Below are 19,918 nucleotides of genomic sequence, written 5' to 3' on the forward strand. Positions count from 1 at the left end.
AGCACAGACTGCCTATATGAGCATACGCTGTGGTCAACAAGCCCAGGAGATCTTATTTATGCATCTGATTGATAAAACCCTGCAAACAGCAATTGCAGCCAACATCTCTTCTCCCACGCACACACCCCAGTGCTCAGCCCACATGGACAGTGGAAGACAGCTGGGTGAATTAGTAGCTATCTCATGCGTCAGGCATTGGCGTTAAGGATTTGATACTCCTGTTGAGCAAGCAGATCTTCTGACAATGTTTAGAAGACTAACCAGCCTTTCCAGTGGCTAACAACCAGCCTCCTATTTGTGTGTATGCTCTAAGTGTCTCCGCAAAAAGTGTAGATGGCTGGCCTCGCTATGCGAGAATGTGTGAAAAACTTTGCTTGTTTTGGTTGTGCAAGAAACTTAGGCAAAGTGCGATGGAAATGCTACTGGTGCTAGCAAGAAGTCACAGGGAACTGAACTTAGTGCAAGTGTCCTAAGAAGGGTGTGCAGGCAGGAACTGCCCGGAATACTCAATTTCTTTCGTATTCTTCTTGAAGTACTTTCTGCTTTGGCCACATATTAATAAATCTAATTTGCAGCACTTATCATCAAGTTCGAAAAACAAATATTGTGGCTACTCAGTGCAGGCTGCTGAGCCAGTACAAACTCTGCTGATTGAAAAAAATCTTGAAAAATATTGAAGCAGACTGTTGAAGTAGACTATTCTACAGCAGATAGCATCTGCTCTCACACAGCTGGGATCAACATACCAAGCGTATGGCTGGTTTGATACACTCCAAATTATACCAGTGCCTGACTTTGATCAAATTTACATTGCTGGGTGAGCATGCACAGGGCCAGCATTAGCACATCGGGAGCCACAGCTGCCTTCTGTCAATTCAACACCTCGGGCTGCTGGTCAGAGCACAGCTTCCCGTGGGGAATCTGCCTGCACAGGTTTGTGTTTCAAAACTGAAATTGCAAGGTAGAGTTTGAATGTAGTTATTTTAAATCCTCTCCTGTAGATGAGAGACTTGATGATAGGCAGGGAAAAGACTGTGATGAGTGAAGTTAATCGAGAAGTTGGGGGAGGGGGTGTCAGCTGCCACTTAGCCCCTTGTGCCCTCCTTTGGGTTTTGGTGCTTTCCTGGCTCTCTGATTCATGCAGCTGAGCTGGGATCCCTGCTGCTGTGGGACAGCATGAGGACCTGAAATGACACTGTCGCAGGCAGACACCCAGGAGCCGGTCCTTGCCGAAGAAGTGGTGCATGCCAACAGGGCAGCTCACCAGGCACAAGCCTGCATTGGTTGTTGCAAAAGAGGCAGCAGGCGCTTCAGGCAACCACAACAAACACCCAGTAGGTTTGTGCTGGAGAGACAGGGAAAGGGCGGCAATAAACAAAACCACACCCAGGGTAAGAGTTCCTAGTCTCCAGGCTGATGTCAGATTCCTGAATGTCGACAAATACTTTGGATGTATGTGTATAGTAGTCTACTATAGTTTAGTGTAAACATAGTTATGGTGGCCTGTTTATCCACTGAGCTTTTCTTCGCAAGTATACGGTGTGTTATGTGCACGTCTCTCCAGCACATATAATGTGAAACGCTGCATTTTCTTTTCTACATTATAGACTGACAGTTTTGAAACAAAATTGTCTTCATAAACAGTCTAATAATTGACATAACTACAATACTATGTTTCCCTCTTCTGTTCCTAAACATCAGTAAATGCAACACACATAATGACCACAAAAGCTGCTACAGGCAAATATAAGATATTTACTACATAAGCCATTATATTACTTCAATAAAACTTACAACTGGGTTCTAATCTGAAAGTATTAAATAGATTTTTTTGTTGTTTTTGCAGACTTAAGAGATTACTTTGGGTACCATCCAAAGCCTTGTAAGTTTAAGCACAGTGGCCTTCATTTTCCCAAATAAACTATTTTCATATCCTATATATTTCCCCCAGGTTATAAACTGGGAAAGTAACTGGATCTCATGTTGACATGACAGATTACGTAATTAGTGTCTTTGTTTTATCACTGTCTATGACAAAATCTCATTTCGTAAGTCGTTTGATTGCCACTTACTAATAACATCCTATTCTCTTAAAGAAGACATTCTAGTAGCATCTCTGTGCTCGAAAGATGTAAGAAAACTCACCTCTGTGTGGGTGGGAGGAAAGCTGCATTTATAGTACCCTGCAAGCCACCTGCTACTACTCTGTTCTTCTTCTGTGATGATACACAACACTGATTCTAGTTCCCGGGTTCATCGTACTGGTGCTTCATCTCTAGCCAGCTCCTGCCAATGGCTGCTGTAGCAAATTGGCAGTGCAGGTATCTCGTGTTTCTAAGGCTGAAGTTTAAAAAAACACAGACTTTGAAATAAAACAAATTACAGCACATTAATTACAAAGTCTGCAGTCTCAAGAGTTCATGTTTCAGACACTACTCAACAGGTAGAGTATAAAAGGAGGTAAAAGAGGGGAAATGAGAGGTTTAGGAAAAAAGGAGAGACATTGTATTTTAGGTAGGCTTTTTATTGTTTTTCAACTGAAATGGTCCTTCCACAACTGAATATGTATTTTCATGTTCTGTATATGATATGCACGCTTTTTTTAATAAAGTCTAAGAATATGAGAATTTTATTATAAATTTTCATGGAAGTAAATCCCCACATTTTTAATAAATCAACTGCATTGTTTCCATAATGATGATGAACCAGTCAAGTAATTAATTGTATTAAATAACTGAGGAAAGTACATAAATAACAAAATCATTCTATAAATACATACATACCAAGCTTAGAGAAGCAGTTTATAGTTGTACAGCATTGTGCAAAACCTTTTTTGTACACATCTCTCCTGTCAGCAAAGGTAAGGCAGACAAGAACAAAGGCATGCCATGTACTTTCTCAAGATGAAAACTCCGTATCAGAGCAGCTCTCCCTGGAATAACAAAATATGCAGCACGGTTGTTTCTGTACCAAATCCAGCCTCCTAACTCCAGCCAGTCTTTAAAATTGAAAGCTCTTTAAGAAGCAGTCAGTCAAACAATAAAAACAAGGACGGATTTCAATTGTTTTGGCAAAATAATTTGCTGTCAGAGAGTCCCAGAATACAGAAGAACATTAAAAGATACTGCAGAATAAAACAGTGTTTGCACACACACTGAACCTGTTTCTAAACAAAAATGGAGTGTTAAGAAAAACACTTTGTTGATCCAAAAGTCAGTGTCAGGTTGACGATGTTACTTCACGACAGAAACAGTATTTTCATGTTGGTTTCCAAATAAGTGCAAGAAGAATTGAAAAGCCATGCTAACGTGGACAGGGACAAAGATGTAAGCGGTGTATAATAGCATAACTAACATAGTAATGTTGAAGGTATAGAAAAGCAGTTTTTCCCAGGGCTCCATGAGATAGCTGCAGGTGATCAGTTCAAACTGGCAGTACAGCCAATACAGATAGTTCTTCATGCTCTTAATATCCATCTTCAGCTTTGTGCTGCTTCTGAAAGCCTTCCCTATTAAAATAAAGTATAGTTAGCAGAAATAGAAACCTTACAAAAGAAAAGCAAAAATATATATAAAAACATCATAAGGGCAGCAACTCCATGCTACTTGGTTTGTTCATACTCACCATTTTTAGTAAATTATGTTTTAAAAAACCAAGAGATCTAAAATTCCAAGATCACAAATACATTTTGAAGCCTGAAACGTGATCAGATGGTAACAGACTAGCATGAGTCATTCTTTTACCCTGTCCCATAAAAGGCTTCATTTGTATTCCTTTTTCCTTTCCTATACTCAATGCTGAACATGATGGTCCAATTTAGACCACTGTGTAGTGGGCACCATTATTTGCAATGGAGTTTCCACAATATCTTTTTTCCAGAAATTAGTTACCTAATAATTGCTGCAATTCTGTTCTCCAAGCCAAACTCTACTTTCATAACTTTGCCTTGCACTGCATTAAGACACTGTTGAAGCAGCTTGATCCAAAAAAGCACTTCAAGCCCTCTCCCCTTCACCACACGTGAATTTTGACACAGAACTTAGCTAGAATTCTGATTTCTGCTACTACAGACTGACTTCTATGTAATGCCTCAGTTGCTCCTGGAATACAAACTGGGAATATGGAGAACACCACACATACAGAACTACAATAAAAGGAAACTATATACGGATTATCCAGCTGCTTCTGCAACAGAGGTTGACTTGATTTGTTGCCAGAATGAAAACATAAAGAATTATTTTAAAGCTCTGTGTTCAAATTAATGCTAATAATTATTGAGTGTCACATTATATAGTTACCAGAATGCAGAACTGGAGGGGTAAAGGGAAAACAGAACTATTTCAGTTACCAGTGCTTCCTGACACTTGGTAAGTAAGAGGAGACAAAACAAAAACGATGGTTCCTTACTTTTTAGTTGGGAAGTTAAGAACTTCCGGTGGTGTCAAGATCTGTGGAAAAAAACTTATTCCACAGAAATTAAATACAACTTCAAAAACCTATATAGAGTGGGATTTTACCCTAACAAAAGCTACTTCCCAAAGTTTGTAGAAAAAATTTGCCTCACCTTTTCCATTTTACTTCCATAGCTTCCCCACCTCTTTTCTGCCTGACAGGTAAGATAAACCAGATAATGCTTCTGTAGTTAAGAACTATTATTAACTACTTTTAGCAATATTCTTAATATAGCCATCACATTTCTGTACATTACATGGAGTTTTTACCATACCTATGTTATACTTAAGCCTCTTATCATCAAATGTATTGCCAAGCTACTTTGAGGAAAGACTTTTAAAAGAATCAGTTCTATAAAAAGTAGAACTTACCTTTTCACTTCTCCCTGATGATAAAACATCTAGGTGAGAGATGCTTCCTACCACTTCTGCCTGTAGCAGCTGAACAGCTCATGTACAGATTGAGAAGCAGAAACAACTAGCTTTGAACCTCAATTACAGAGTGTGTCCTCCACACCCCGCCCCTTCTTCACTATTGCTAAAAACTCCCCTGGCCTAAGCTATCTGCATTATGCAACAAGGACAGCCATGGTCTGGCTCAGTACCACACTCTCATGACAGCATTAATTTGATAATCTGTACAAAGTTAGAGTTGAAGAACTGCAGGTAGGGAGGAGGATATAAGGCTGAAATACATCTAGGGCAACCAGCAAAAAATGTTTACAATTAGTGCCTTCCCTAATTTAAAATCTAAAAAAATATCTCTGTTTTCGTGGGACTTACAATGCAGGCTGCCAAAGTTCTAACAAGGTGCAATTTAATGTCCATGCAAAAATACAGTGTCAGAGTTAAGTAGCCGCAAAAATACAGCGTCAGAGTTAAGTAGCCGCAAAAATGTAGTTCAATTAATATGTCACAGGAAAGTCTCTGGTGAAGCCACCACCTCCTGCAACCTTTGATTAATACCACTTTCAAACAGTTCCCAGTCTTCTCTGCATCAGTTTCTCCCAACCCATATACACACCTTAATCATCCTCATCCAGAAACCCCAGAGTGGAGAATAAGCGGACAAGATTTCTGCAAGGAAAAGATGCTGAGTTTCTCTTAAAAATGCTACAAAATAAAACCAAGCCACAAATGCTTGAGGCATTTTAATGATCTAATTGGACAAATAAATTAGGTAGAAATCTGCATAGTATATTATGTTCTAAACCATCTCCCTGCAGTCAAATCATTTCCAAATACGAATCAGCTTTATTTTGGGAGAATATGCCACAAGTAATGTTTAAGACATCTGAGCCTCACCCTCTTTTTCCCTTTCTTACCAAACACAGCCTGAGCTGATCCATTAGTAAACACTGACCTACTCCCCCAACCTTTTAATAAAGTTTTCTGTTCTAAAACTGTCCACTTTCCACAGAAAATTCAGAAATGGTAAACCACTGCCCCTGGCAGCAGTAGGTGACATGCCCCACCCTTCTCCTGTAGAGCTAAGATCTACCACAGAAGTGTATCTCCCCAGCTGGATGAGATACTACATCATGGAAAATATAACCTAGGTTGGGGTCTACAGAATGAATTCATCAAATGTGAAATATAATTGCCCTGGAGTACTGCTGCAGGATTCTTACCCCAGGAGTTTCTACTTTCAACCAGACTTTCTCAGCTACATATTTCAACCGAGCATGGAGGGCTGTGGTGGGACAAGGAGATTTTTAGATTGTTTTTTTCCCCCCATGAAAATCTTGGTGAAAAATAACTTATACACAGGAAAAACAATATTTGACTACCACAGTGTCCACGTTCTTGGCGGCCAGCATCCCTACTACATGTTATTCACCTTCCCTGCTAGGTGGATCAGCCTCTTTTGAATCCTTCAGCAAGATGCAGTGGCAGAGCACCCATTACCAAGGCAGCTAAAGGTAGGGCTGTCACCTCTGTGCTCTCTGAATCCCCTCCAAAAAAACATTTACATAAAGCCAGGAAAACTCGTGTCAGTACTTCTGCCGTTCTCAAGTGCAAAACCGTACAGGTGTTTTCATTCTTTTCAATAATTCTCCACAAACATTGAGTTCGTAATTCAATAACAAACTCCCTAGGTTGAAACAATGCAGAAATTGAGATTTGTCTCAGTCTGCTTTAGTTCTAACAGCTACAAAAAGTTTTTACCTGACAGCTGAGCGCCATTGTGAAAGAGAGAGGTGGTAGTGCAGAACAGGCTGTTTCACAGCAATAAAACGTTGGGATAAGCAGAATCCATTCCCAATGTGATGCTGTAAGCAGATCTTGGACGGTGGTATGTAAAGCCCTCAGGCATTCTCTTCTGAGCAGCCACTCCTGCTGCTTTTCCCAGCTCCTTACCTCAAGGGGAAATAAGAACTCATGAATACCTTTCACAATTCGTAATCAGATGTGTACAGCATCAGTCAGAATACAAGATTTGGCTAAAATCCCTACCTCTTAAGGCAGATATAGCTTATGTGCTTTAAGATACTTTTCCCCACGCAGAGAAGAAAGTCTTCAAGATTAAAAAAAACCCAAAACAACAAACAAAACACACATACAAAAAATAACAAAACCAGGCAAAACCATACTGCTACATTTGGTGAGACACTGTGACACATGATTACAGATGCACGGAGAAAGCATTCAAAGATCTCACTCTGAAAAGTGGGAAAGAGACTCTCCTCCATAGCACCCTGTACCAGAGGGGCTGGACTCTTTTTTACAAGTCTCTTGATCATGCTGCCCACATGATTAAATTTCTAAACCTCTTTTTACTGCTCCTCACTGTGGTTTCCAGCCAAATTCAAACACAACCATACAAGTCACAGAGTGACATAGCAATAATTCCTCCTAGCAAGGGAAACACAAATTAACAAAGCAAATCAGAAACATTCAAATTACCACTGCACCAAAGGAAACCAGCAGCCTCCCTTTCCTAAGTTCAGTGAGGTGCTCCATATGCAAAAGCAGTGACTTCTGGTTTATACAGAATTTAGCCTATTAGCTCCATAAGAAGAGGTAATATTTTTTCCCCCTATTATTTCATGCCTTATAATGAGATCCTCTGATGTCTAATAAAGTATAATAGTAGGTCTAATATAAGGGCTAATAATAAACTCCTACAGAGGCATTTGCTCTGCATTTGGCTTCAGAATGGGTGTCTTCTGTGTAGCTTCTCTGCTGCCTAGTAAGGGCTATGTAATAATGCTGCTTTTCTCTTCTTCATCATCTCTTCTGACAAAATTTTATCCTTGAGATCACTACTTTTTTCTCAACTTAACTGAAATTGGTCATGGGTTAAAAAGTACGGTATGCATAGAGAGATACAGGTAATGAAAGAAAATAAGCCTCATTTCCTTAGAAGACTAAGTAAAAATGACTGAAATATCTCTACCTTACACCTATACACTGTGGTAATTATTTATCTGTCTACCTAAAGTTTAGATGCTGGAAAATAATCAAAGCAGAAAGTTAAAGTGATCAGGACAGCTTTCTAATCTACCCCATCAGTCTATCCACACAAAGCAAGGCACAGGCAAGTTTGGTTTTTTTGTAATAGTATACACCAATTTTTTTGATCCCTTTTGGCTCCAGCACCACTTGGAAAGAAGCAGCATTTCTGATGGATTATTAACATACTGGGAGGGCAGCCTTCTGCAGGTCTCTGTGACAGCCAGGATCTGCATGAGCATTTAGTACAAGCTCTTCTGGCTGCAGCTTCAAGTCCCTAACACAGTTCTGCTTGGCCCAGCAACCTCTTCCTGCCCTCTCCCATGTGCTGGCAAGGAGGACACACCAGGGAACCAGTCAGGCCTGGCAGGACAAAGATGTGACAGTGTCCTCCATCTGCGCAAAACCTGACCACACAACTGCAGGCACTGGGGGAAGGAACAGGGTGGAAACACACGACAAGGGCAAGGAGACGGTGGAAGGTTGGGCAGGCCATGGTAGCCCAGGCAAAGATGAGCTTGACCTGCTACAGAGCCACACCACAGGGTAAGTAATGTGATCACAGAGGTGTCAGCCTCCTCCTGCACCCTTGAATAGTCATCCTGTGTCAAGATACCCAAGCACCAGCTTCATGGCATAAGGAAAGAAATGCAGCAATAAGGAATGGCCCCTATAGCAAGTTCTTAGCTTGACTTCCCAATACAATCAAGCTGCACCAAAGAACCTAGAGAATACACGCTACCGTTCTTGGAAAGGAGAAAAAATGCCCTATAGTGTAGAACAGGCAAATTCTTAGAAAGGTTCTGTTCTGCATGGTGTAAAATACCTGGCATGCGGGTCCACAAATCCCGGCACCAGACCACAGGTTCATCTGGAGTGGTATCACGCCCAAAATCAGGCTGTATGACACCACATAACAACTAGATGAGGAATGTATCTTGATGAGGAATGTATCTTGGCTACAGCTTATAGGGGCTTGCCATTGTAATGGCTTACTGCCATTTGTAATGCAAATAACATATTTTAATTATTACATTGTTGTCTGCAAGAGTCATACAATTTCCCAGCATGCTTCCCGACACCTGGCTAGACCAGTTCAGGAACTTTTTTTAATTCTACATCAAGACAGATAATTAAGTAAGTGAAAACTGTGGAAACTAGTAATCTCCAAAAGCACAAGGAATATGCATAGTTGCCCCAGAAGGATTAGGCAGAGACTATTTCAGCTTGAGGTAATATGACATCATACCATTTAATATGGCATCAATTGTTATGAAACACTCAGTTCGACAGTTAAGCATGGCAGTTGTGAAGAGCAGCAAGCCTAGACCTTCCCAGCTGCAATTGCTTCTTATCTTACTATACAGCTCACTCACATAATTTTTTATTTAGCTACTAGATGCACAGGCAACTCCAGGAAAGCAAGTTTCTTCTGCGCCACCAGTGTCCCAGCAGTATATAAAGCATGCTCTTGGGCAGTCTGCTGTGACAGTCCTTGCATGCCTGGTCTCTCACGGAGGTCAAAGGCCCTTCTCCAAGCGTGGTTCAAATTCACCACATTTTCCAGCTCCACACTGTGCTTGGTTCCTTGTTCCTTCACCTGGCAGACTTTCACGTCCCTTTCTGAATTGAGGATGCGTCATTTAGGAATAGAAAAGATAAGGGAAGCTATGTGTTACTGCACCGAGCAGCTGAGCTCTGTTTTGTCCCTTGTTTCCCTCAGCAGTTAACAGTGTCTAATAATTCCAGTTCTTTTCCCCAGTGTTGCCCATGCTGTGGTATCAGTCAACATGTAACTGATGTTGTTTCAAGTGCGAAGCAAATATAACTGAAAAAGAAATGCTGACTACAAGGAGTTTAAAATCTGTAACTGTACAGAGATACAAAGCCACAACTGTGAATTGCAGAGCTGCATGCCCAGCCTGGGACTAGGAGTGGATTAAACTGAGAGTTCTCCTAAGACCAAGATTCTCCCGTTCTTTAATTTTTAGGATCATTCTGTAGTTTTACTTTAGAACCGGGGTGATACAACCCTAGCTACCTTGCAGACCTTCAGCACACATTACACAAAGAACTGGGTAAAGCAGTAGGAAGAAATTTCATTGGGCTTTTAGTAGAGAAATAGCTGTGATTCTTCCTTATTTTACACATTTTTAAATGCATACAGCAAATCATATGCACAATGACAGTCATAGTTCTGTCAAATACGATGGAAGAATTCATGAACACAGGACTTAAAAAAAAAAAAAGTGTCTAAAATCGTATTTCCAGTCATTAGCCTATTTGTGAGGCACACACAAAATTGCACCAGAATTTCCTCCTAAAGTGACAACAGTAGAGTGGCACAGGATGTGAATTGACAACTTTCCATTAGCACTGGTCACCACATCCTCCTGCACTGCCAGTCTCCTCTTTTTTTCTCTCACCCTCCTAATTCAGATCAGAAATATACGCACCCCTGGCAAACAGTCTAAGTAAACATTTCAACTACATACTTCAATGAAATTCCACCTTTAACCTAAGAACTCTGAAGCAGACTCCCAAGTACTCCTGCAGTAACTGAGTCTCAAGAGATGACAAAAAGCTGCTACAAATTTCAGTTGTGCTGCCAGGAAATACAGTTGTCTCCCACATGTGTGTGGAGTAGTGTTTCTATATATAGGCTCAGGATGGCAACAGCTGCAATCCCGACGTGCTCCGTTAAAGCTCCAATCCTTTTCCAGGAAGACACTCAGCTGCCTGATTCTGTCACAGGCATTGAGGGATTCCCAATGCCTTCATGACTTAGCCCAGCTGCAAAAAAGGCAGAAGGGGCTTTTTAGCAGTCAACAACAAATTTTAAATCACTGCAGCATGAAACTGTCCCCCATGTAATGCTGAAACCACAGGAAACAGCACAGAGTTGGGCACCTTCCACTTACAGAGCATCAAAAGGATAATAGCTGTGTGCTTGGTTCTCTCTCCCAAGAATGTCAACATATATTTAGCAAGCGCTAAGAATCCACCAGAACTAGTGCACTGTACAGACTTCTCTGTAAGATAAATTAGCAAAGGGTGACATCCAAGAAGCTGGTTTTCAGGAGGAAAGATAAGGAATTAAATTTTGAGGTTTTAAGAAAATATGCAAGATGAAAGCATGAGCTCAGTGACTTTCTCTTGTTATAACTAGGACAGGTAGTTACCAAAATGGGTGTCCCTTCCTGGAGACATCCTTGTTAATTTCAGTTGTGGCATCTAAAGCCTACCTGAAGCTTTTACCACCCCAAAAAACATTCTCAAATTCAGTGTTTCAGCAGAGTGTAGCTCCTCATCCAGCTATCATCCAAAGAGCTGGCCTTGCTCTGAGAAAAAAGCCCTTGCCAGCTGGCTGGTGAAGGGCAAGCAGGAGTCACTAAGTGCTCACTACCATTAAACAAACCCAAAGTAAAAACCCAAACCCAACCCACTCAGATCTCATATTTTCATCACAAGCAAGGGGAGATGGGCAGCCGTGCAAAATCTCCTCAGCACCCGTTCCACTGCTCACCACAGCCGAGCCCCCCAGAGCCCCCCACCCCCTCAGCCTCCTGCTGGCCCCCCACAGCCCCCTCAGCCTCCTCGCTAGCCCCTCACACCCCCTCAGCCTCCTGCTGGCCCCCCACAGCCCCCTCAGCCTCCTCGCTAGCCCCTCACACCCCCTCAGCCTCCTGCTGGCCCCCCACAGCCCCCTCAGCCTCCTCGCTAGCCCCTCACACCCCCTCAGCCTCCTGCTGGCCCCCCACAGCCCCCTCAGCCTCCTCGCTAGCCCCTCACACCCCCTCAGCCTCCTGCTGGCCTCTCACAGGCCCCTCAGCCTCCCTGCCAGGCTGCCCGCAGCTACCGGCCCGTCCCTCACCCTGTGCTGCTGCTTCGCGTCGCTCCCTCCGCCCCGGGCAGCCGGCAGTACCTGCCCTACCGGGTAACCCAGCCGATGTTCCCCGGCCCCCCAGGGCCGCCATCAGCGGGGCGGCAGCTGCCTACAAGCCCCAGCGGCCCGCGCTTCGGGGCCGCCAGGTGCGGCGGGAGGGCGCCGCAAGGGATGCTGGGGCCGGTAGTCCTGGGAAACGTCGGGCGGGAAAGCGTGAGGCGCAAGGGGCGGGAACAGGTTGTGGGCATATCGTGAGGGGATAACTCGTGTCTGTGATAGTGACAGATAGGAACAATCACACAGATCTCAGTAATTCATCTTCCATAGTGCTGATGGTTGTTGCCACATCCACCCTCCTCAAAGCTTCTCCAGCCCAGACTCTCCCCTTCCCCAGCAGCAATGGCACCATGTAAACAGCTGGGGTGGGGGGTGGGGGTGGGGGGTGTGTTATGCCTCTATTTTTCTTCAGTTTCCAGATTAGAAGTGGTTTCGCTTATATGAGCCTCTTTACTGACTGTCTGTCTCTCACCTCAGGTGGACCAGGCAGCCATGTGTCCCAGCCAGTGCAGAGCCAGCGGCCACCCTCAACAGAGTGCTTTAGGTAACCCACGCCCGCCATTTTGCGGCACATCTTTTCAGCATAGCCTTATACTTGGTGAGTAAAACCCAAAGCGGGTATAAAAGAAAACTCCCAGTAAAATCTAATCACATATTTTCTACAGCATCAGGTAATTCATTAAGAAAGTTATGAGGAAAAGATAGCTCCTGCCTTGAGTAAGTGATCCTTTGAAAAGGCAAATTTGAGAACATTCAATGTATTACCTTCGACGGTAACAGAAGGCTCTCCAGAGGAATTACAGTACTTGGAGTCTTTTCTGTAATTGCTTGTAAGTGCATGGCATTCAAATGTGTCTGTTAAGAAATGTTCCCTTTTCTTTCTGTATAGGCACAGGTATATTTCCTGGAAGAAAGTCTGCGAGTGTCTTTCTCATTTTTTTACCTTTTTTTCCTTTATTTTTGTAGGAGACTATTGCTATTTTAGCATAGATTCTTCCTTGCCTCATCAAACCCAAGGCAGAGGTGTTTATTCCTCAGTGTGCATAGCTGTGCTCAAGTGAATGGGCCTTCGGGGGCACATAGCACATGGCCACAATTGTGTATGTGAACAGTTTGTTAGGATGAGAAACCAAAATTAGATTTACCAAGTTATTTAATACATCACTCCCAATTGTCTTGAAGAGGTTTTAGATATCAAAATAGCTTTGAGCTATAGGCACTGGAGTTGAAATGGCATAGCCATTTGGGTACTTAGTCTCTTTCAGTGAAATCCTAGTTGATAAAATCTTGCTTGGATTTAAATACACGGTGTAAAAAGTGAACACAATGCAAGGGGAAAGCACTGGGAAACTGAATAATCCTTCCAAATAATACATGGTTTATCTCCAAAAGGCCACATCAATCTGCCTATCTAAACCTTATTTCAAAACAGTCTGTCAATGTCATCAAATTGAAACTGTTTCTAATTTTACTTAAACCCAATTTTCTTTTATCCCTACACTTTGAAAATTCTGTTTCGATCTCTGGTGCTTTATAACTATAAGGAAGAAGAATATTCCACATACCTCTGAAAGGAAAAAAGTGCTATAGATTACCTATAGAAATGGAAATATTGCTAGAAGTTTCTGCTGAGATACTAGCCCAGACTGCCTCATGGGTGCCTGTGCCTTTCACAGGGCAAAAGATGACTTTCAGTGAAATTTAATCTACTATAAGATGAGCAGAGAAGACAATTGAAGAGTCAGGAAATCATTTGTTTTCTTAATTGCTGACTCCTAGGAACTAGAGAAGTGAACATCCTCACACTGCTATGAAAGCAGGAGTAGGAATAAGTCAAGGAAAGACCGGAAAAAAAAATCAGCAAACCCTGCAACTTCAGTAATGGAATGTAATTTACTTGACAGAGGGAAAAGTGGCCCATCAGCAATGCTCTCCAAATAAGGAACAGGGATTTGCACTTTTACTGGCTGATATAATTAGTCATTGCTTCCTACAAAAACACAGAAAGCAATAACCAGGCTATTTCAACCCGCTAGATCCAGCCTCTTCTGACTGTCAAACCCACTCACACCAACATGTTAGAGTTCAGTTTACAGAACTGAGATGTTTGCTCCCAGAGAAGACTGTGCCCTTTCTCTGCTCTCCCAAGTAGCTTCCAACAGCCAAGCATAATGAGGTTCAGCAGTATGGAAAATGCTGGCACGTTGGAATCATCTGTGCCCCAAAGAGACAGCTAATTCACCTCACGCTGCCATCAAGCCTTGTGCTGGGGAACTGAAGATGCGTGTTTCACAATGGGTTCATCATGGTCAGCAATGCCTGTCATCACTTTCAAACCGGCATGCTTCAGGAGTCAAAGTGTGTCCTGTCACCTTTTCCTCTCACAATGCTAATTAGACTGTGCTCTGCAGGTGTACAACACAGACACAAAAGATGTTGTTAAATCTTGTTTGTTGTTGCCCTGTAACTGTAATAAATGCACCTCAGGACGGGCAGATGGATTGAGCAGAACTGTTAGAATTAATCCTGTGTTTTAGAAGGGAAACTAGCAGATAAACCAGGTTCTGCTTTAAGAAATTCTTATTAGCTCATTAAAAATATATATGGACCTCAAGCAGAGACCCTTCACCTTTGCCCAGAAGTCTTCATCAGACTTGGTTTCTACTGTGGCACATGAAGGGGAAAAGGCTTTCTTTCAGGGCTAATTAGGATGGAGAGAAATTTTTTATTCTTGGACTGAAGAATAATGTCCTATGTAAAAGACATCTGCAAGTATGAGAGAGTCAGACAGTGGAAATTGCACAGAATGCAGCAATTTATGTTCAAAGTTAATTTCCCTAGCCAGAGAACTGGAAGTTTATTATTTTAAAATAAAATCTTAACATCTATAAACAGTGTTTAAACTGTCTACAAAGAAGGCAAACACATAAAATTTGTGTCTCTTTTGTGTGCATTAATTTCTCTGCATTTACTTTTAATCGGTCTTTCTATATAAGATGCTTTATAAAATCGGAAGGCTAAAATGCGCAGAAATACATATTTTGCTTAACTATATTACAGTTCATTGTTCTCCAGGACACTTGAATTTGAAACCTTCAGATAGCTTTTTTTAAGTTAGCTCTGGCCATCTATACTTTGCAGTAGCATCTATCAGAAAAGTGGATCCACCTTATATTTTATTCCTGTGATTTCTGAGTCATGAAAGTGATTAATTGTGAGTGAGAATTTGAGGCAGATTTGTCTTAATCTTTATGTATTTTCATTAGAAAGTAAGTCTTCTGCATTTCTGCACTGCCAAGACAATTGGGGATGCTGCTTCTTTATTCGTATTATTTTGACAGAGGTTTGGACCCTTCCCTCTATATGAATTCTCTTTATTTAGAGACATCTTTTACATGTGTCCTAGTTTCTCTAGGACTGTGGCATAAGAAACAGGAATTTATTTTCAGTGTAATTCCCAAATCACCACTGACAAAAATAAAATCTGAAGGATAATTAGAACTATTCTGGAAATACATGAGGAAAAAATGGAAAATAAATATATTAATAGCTTATAATTAAAAGCGATGCAAGAACTGTATGGCTGTTACTACACAGTGCTCACAGGCATGCACATGAGCGGCAGAACAGTACATATAGTACTAGTGATACAGTAATGTTAATTGTGTATTTCTTCTGTTATGAAATTTTTACTTGTCAGGTTTAGCAGTATTCCTATAAAATACTGGTTTGTGTGAAAATTCTTAGGTTTTATTGCTGTCTTCTGACAGCTGTTTCATACTGTTGCAAGAACTTATGTATGGATCAACAAAGAGGTTTCCGTTCTGTAGCTTTATTTTCAATGTAATTAAGCACTACCAGAGGGATGCTATCTTGTATATCATACCCAAAAGATGGATGCTTCATTAAATATGATACAGTTAGTTGCCAAACAGTAAATTAAGAGAAACTGGGATTCTTGAGTTTTAACCTTTCACCTGCCTTAGCTCCCTCAGTGCCCCTTCATATTTGCAATCTCTGGAAGCAATGGGTCTTTGAGCCACGAGGTCTCACTTTTAACATTTCTCTCTGCTTTTCTCTTATTAAAAGCCATTTTTCACTGCAGAATTTTCAGAATTTTAGTGTAGATATAAAAATATCTTCTTTTATACATATCCATCTTTATGATTAATAACAGAAATGTAGTGACTGGCCTAGAAAGACTTGATTCCTCTCAAAATTAGAAAAGGCTTTCACCCCATCTTCTGATCTGATCTTAAATGAGGACATTTTCAGTCCTGGAAGGATGAGGGATTGCTACTCCTTATAAATCAAAATCTGAGCTCAGTCTAATTTAATCAAAAAAGGGAAGAACAATTTTTACTGGAAAATGCAGACATAATCATCAATGATGGATAACATCAGGTCAACAGTAAGTCATATCTTAGAAGAAAAATAAACCAGAGATTTGCAGATGCAAGATTGTATTTATAATTAACCTTTACAGTGTAACTAAATAGAAACATTTCCCAGCAGGGATTAGTACCCAGAGTGCAGCTTTTGAATCTTCATGGATTTATGACCCATGTTCAATTACAGTTTTAATTCTTTTCTCATACCCAACACTTTTATGACCTTCTGACCTATCAAAGTACCGTAAAAATAGGACTCTGCCACTCCAGAGAGACCTATTGTTTCAAGACTTCACAGACTTACTATTAAAGCCCATTTCATGTTTCATAAATTTTTATATCAAACATTTATCCCTGGCTTGCTTTCCTGTCTGAATGACATACTGGATTGTATTTTAAAGATAAATTAAATCCTTACAGCCATATTTTCCTTATTCCAGATGTAACCCTAGAGGACCTCTGTAAAGTATCATTTGATGGTGAGAGAAAACAAAGCCCATTTTGAAAACAGAGGGCAAAATTATCCGTAGTTTGTCTCATTGCTACTTAGATGTTGAAATCCTTCGCCATGTTGCTAAGATAAATGTGACAGTTGTTGATCTCCTGCCTCTTTTCATATGCAGAGTTCAATCACTAAGTATGCTTCCAATGAAGGATATTTATTAATATACTCTTAGCATCAAATGGCTAGAGAAAGGGAGAGCTCTGAGTACAGAAAACCATCATTTTAGCTATAAATCTGCCACTTATTCGAACGGTAAGCAATGCATTAGGCAAAGATTTAGATGTTGCTAAATGATACCAGTGTATCTCTATGAGTCATTAAGAAATCTGCATCTCATGGAAGAGATTGGATTCAGTTGTCATATCCATATGTGACATTTCACCTATATAAATTTAATGCAGGACTGTTGGTGTTCTTTCAAATGGTATTTATTTAAAAGATGGGCAGGAAAACAGTTTTCCACAAAAAAAGTGTTGTGATTTTCAAATGTTCTAATGAAAAATTTATTTTTTATGAAAACTGTAAATGTCAGTGATTCCTTAAGCAGATCTTTATAGCGACTTTGATATTTTCAATGCCCTTTAAAAATAATTCTAAAGAACTAATACAAAGAAGAATAATCTCAGGAAGGTTTTAAAATGAGAACCTTAGGCTGTCAGGAAACAAAGGAGTTAAGGAATTGTGTGGGAATGGTGAGAAAGCAAAGAATTGCAGCATGACAGTGGCAGCCTCTTAAACTGATTTTGACAGTGAGCAGAAGTCTCATATAGCCACACCTTTACACTCTGTTCTTTTACAACCTTTTGTACGTGTAGGGAGTTAAATACAACAAAATACAGTTTAACAGCACAACAGTGAAATTACGCTATTTATACTTCTAACCACACAGCTATTAACATTAAATAGTAAACTAAATTGCCATCCAAATAAGAGCTAGTATTTAACAGCAGCACAGGTGTGGAAGGAACTATTATAAACCATTCCTCAGGTCTTTCACTAGTTTATTGATGTTTGCCTTAACAGTGCAGCACATGGTACTTATTCTCCCTACGTGATTTTTCCGTTTTCTTATGTATGCATTGTGCTATAATGGCAGATAGTGCAAGGTCCTTTAGCATTAAAACAAATACCACGAGCAGTTGTATCATTATCCTTATAACTAGTCCCATTGATTTCAGCAGTATATGTATTCCGAAGGGAAATTCAAGAGAGCTGTGTATAGCAGAGCATAGGCTGAAGGTCAGTGAGACTATTTATGTGCTGAACTGCCTTTCCAGAGCAGGGTCACAGTTAAAAAGCCTTTAATTTTAGTTTTTTCAGCAGAACTCAGCTATTTGGAGAAACTGATTTTAAGACTCAACACTTCATCAAATGTCTCTTGGTATCATAGAGGAATAAAACTAAGTGAACTTACTAGCCTTAAGGAAGTGATACTGCAGGTTTAGAAAATGGCAGCTGTAGTTTCAAATACATATTACTTCACCCCAACATAACTTTGTCTAAGTTTAAAATATATCTCTTCATTTAAAATTAGGGTTTCTCACTTCTTCAGAGAGGTTCTGTCTGACTTGCTTTCTTGTGTTGTCACTCCTGTCTTGATGTCTGTCAGCATGAGACTTCTCAAACATTTAAGAACCCATTTAATTGGATTTAGAGGCCTTTATTATGTTCCATCATGTCCACCAGACAAGTACTTGAACTTCCTTACATCTTCCTAATTTTTGAGTAAAAAATCCTGTAAGGAAATTTTGTGTGGTGTCTCAAAACTGTATTTTACACAAACCAACATTTCCTGCCACTGCTTCAGCTTTTTATCTTAGACTGCTCCTTATACCTCAGCAGTGAAGATTTTCTTAAAAGTGCTTGCTACTGGTAGTTTCAGGTAGAAACTTACGAAGATAAAGAAAAATATCTTAAAGTCTTACAAGTAACATGTTTCATGTCATAATCATTACAGGAATAAAGTATATGGGCATCTAGTTTTTTCACGATGGTTCTGCTGTTTCATGCATACTGATTGAACCAACTACTGCTGAAGGAAACTCTTTTAAAAGGCGCCAGGCTCAAAAGCACTAGAAAAGTAGGATCTTCCATATCATTCACAGGAGTTGCGTTGTAAATATAGCTTGCTTCACTTCCAAACAGTTTTGTGATTCAAGACTTGTATGAATTTTCAGAACTAGAAAGATAAAGAAAAGCAATAGAAGAAAGATAGATTAATATGCACACAGCCCACAGATTCTGCACATTATGTTATATTTTGTTTTTCTATCCTCACACACATCAATTCAGGAATTAATTCCTGTTGCTACTGGTTGGGAACATAACTAGTAGAACTCAAACTTTGGCTGGTAGCCCAGTTCCTTTCATATAAGTGCATCAGCCATCTCCTGTGCCATTACCAATCCATAGTACCATGTATTTGTTACACAGAAAGTGCTGTTAGTTAATGCCTAGCCAAGCTGTGGAATTATTGCTTGAGTACTTTACTTTTTCCATTACAGCAAGGAGCAGAAAGGAGAAACTGTTTTATGTGCATGCAGTTATCTGGTTTTGCTTCTAAAGCACAGGATTAATTCTAACATTAAGATGTTTCTGCTCAGTTGATCTGCTTATCCTGAGGCACACTTCTTATGCTTAAAAGTTAAAGCAGAAATGTTATGAGAGGCCGTAGAGGAAAGGGTTGCTGCTTCTTTGTGCTGTCACTTCTGGTGACAGAGCAGAGTGTGGTCAATGGCCTTTTGCTGTAGCAGGTCAAGTCAAGCTGCAATGACCCTGGCCTCCCTGAGCCCGTCCAGGCGGCAGGTGGAACCAGGATTGCAGGGGCACGAGCAGAAGCTAGATGCACGGCTGCAGGAACTGCAGCAGGACTATGGACTGTGCATCAAGGAAGGGAGCTAAACCCTTCCCCTCCTCCAGCAAGAGCTTGGGACATAGCAAGCATGTGAAATACTGTATCATCCCTCCAGCAAACAGCATCACTTTCCATTTACTGCAAAGGTCTCCTTTGTAACTCCTATGGGCAACAACAAATCAGATTCATCAATATCTTCTGTCTGTGTTGTGCGTTTGCAGAGCGCAGAGTCTTAATTAGCATTGTGAGAGGAAGAGGTGACAGGACACACTCTGACTCCTTGAAACATCCTGGTTTGAAAGTGGTGACAGGCATTGT

The 19,918-nt window shown here is 40.8% G+C and overlaps 1 protein-coding gene across 3 annotated transcripts; it reads right to left on the minus strand.

Moving 5' to 3' along the window:
* Nucleotides 1-2,574: 2,574 nt before the first annotated feature.
* On the minus strand, nt 2,575-11,952 carry LOC119157035 (serine palmitoyltransferase small subunit B-like). 3 transcript variants are annotated; one of them, XM_037407551.1, is made up of 3 exons: nt 11,782-11,952; nt 6,621-6,807; nt 2,575-3,508 (listed from the first exon to the last, which is right to left on the minus strand). In XM_037407551.1, the coding sequence occupies exon 3, from the start codon at nt 3,474-3,476 to the stop codon at nt 3,234-3,236; it is 243 nt and encodes an 80-aa protein (XP_037263448.1). In that variant the 5' UTR covers nt 3,477-3,508; nt 6,621-6,807; nt 11,782-11,952; the 3' UTR covers nt 2,575-3,233. The 3 variants fall into 3 exon arrangements, with proteins under 3 accessions (XP_037263448.1, XP_037263450.1, XP_037263447.1); XM_037407553.1 differs by having other exon boundaries at nt 2,575-5,528; XM_037407550.1 differs by lacking the exons at nt 2,575-3,508; nt 6,621-6,807 and adding an exon at nt 9,141-9,530.
* Between the last annotated feature and the right edge of the window lie 7,966 nt (nt 11,953-19,918).

The sequence above is a fragment of the Falco rusticolus genome, chromosome 13 (genome assembly GCF_015220075.1).
Source record: "Falco rusticolus isolate bFalRus1 chromosome 13, bFalRus1.pri, whole genome shotgun sequence".
Classification (NCBI taxonomy): Eukaryota; Metazoa; Chordata; class Aves; order Falconiformes; family Falconidae; genus Falco; species Falco rusticolus.

What these genes read in the sequence shown, in the direction of transcription:
- LOC119157035 (XM_037407550.1), bottom strand. Translation starts at nt 11,884, where the DNA reads ATGGCGGCCCTGGGGGGCCGGGGAACATCGGCTGGGTTACCCGGTAGG. An exon ending in ACGCGAAGCAGCAGCACAGG is followed by an intron (nt 9,531 to 11,781) that starts GTGAGGGACGGG and finishes TCCTCAATTCAG; the next exon opens with AAAGGGACGTGAAAGTCTGC.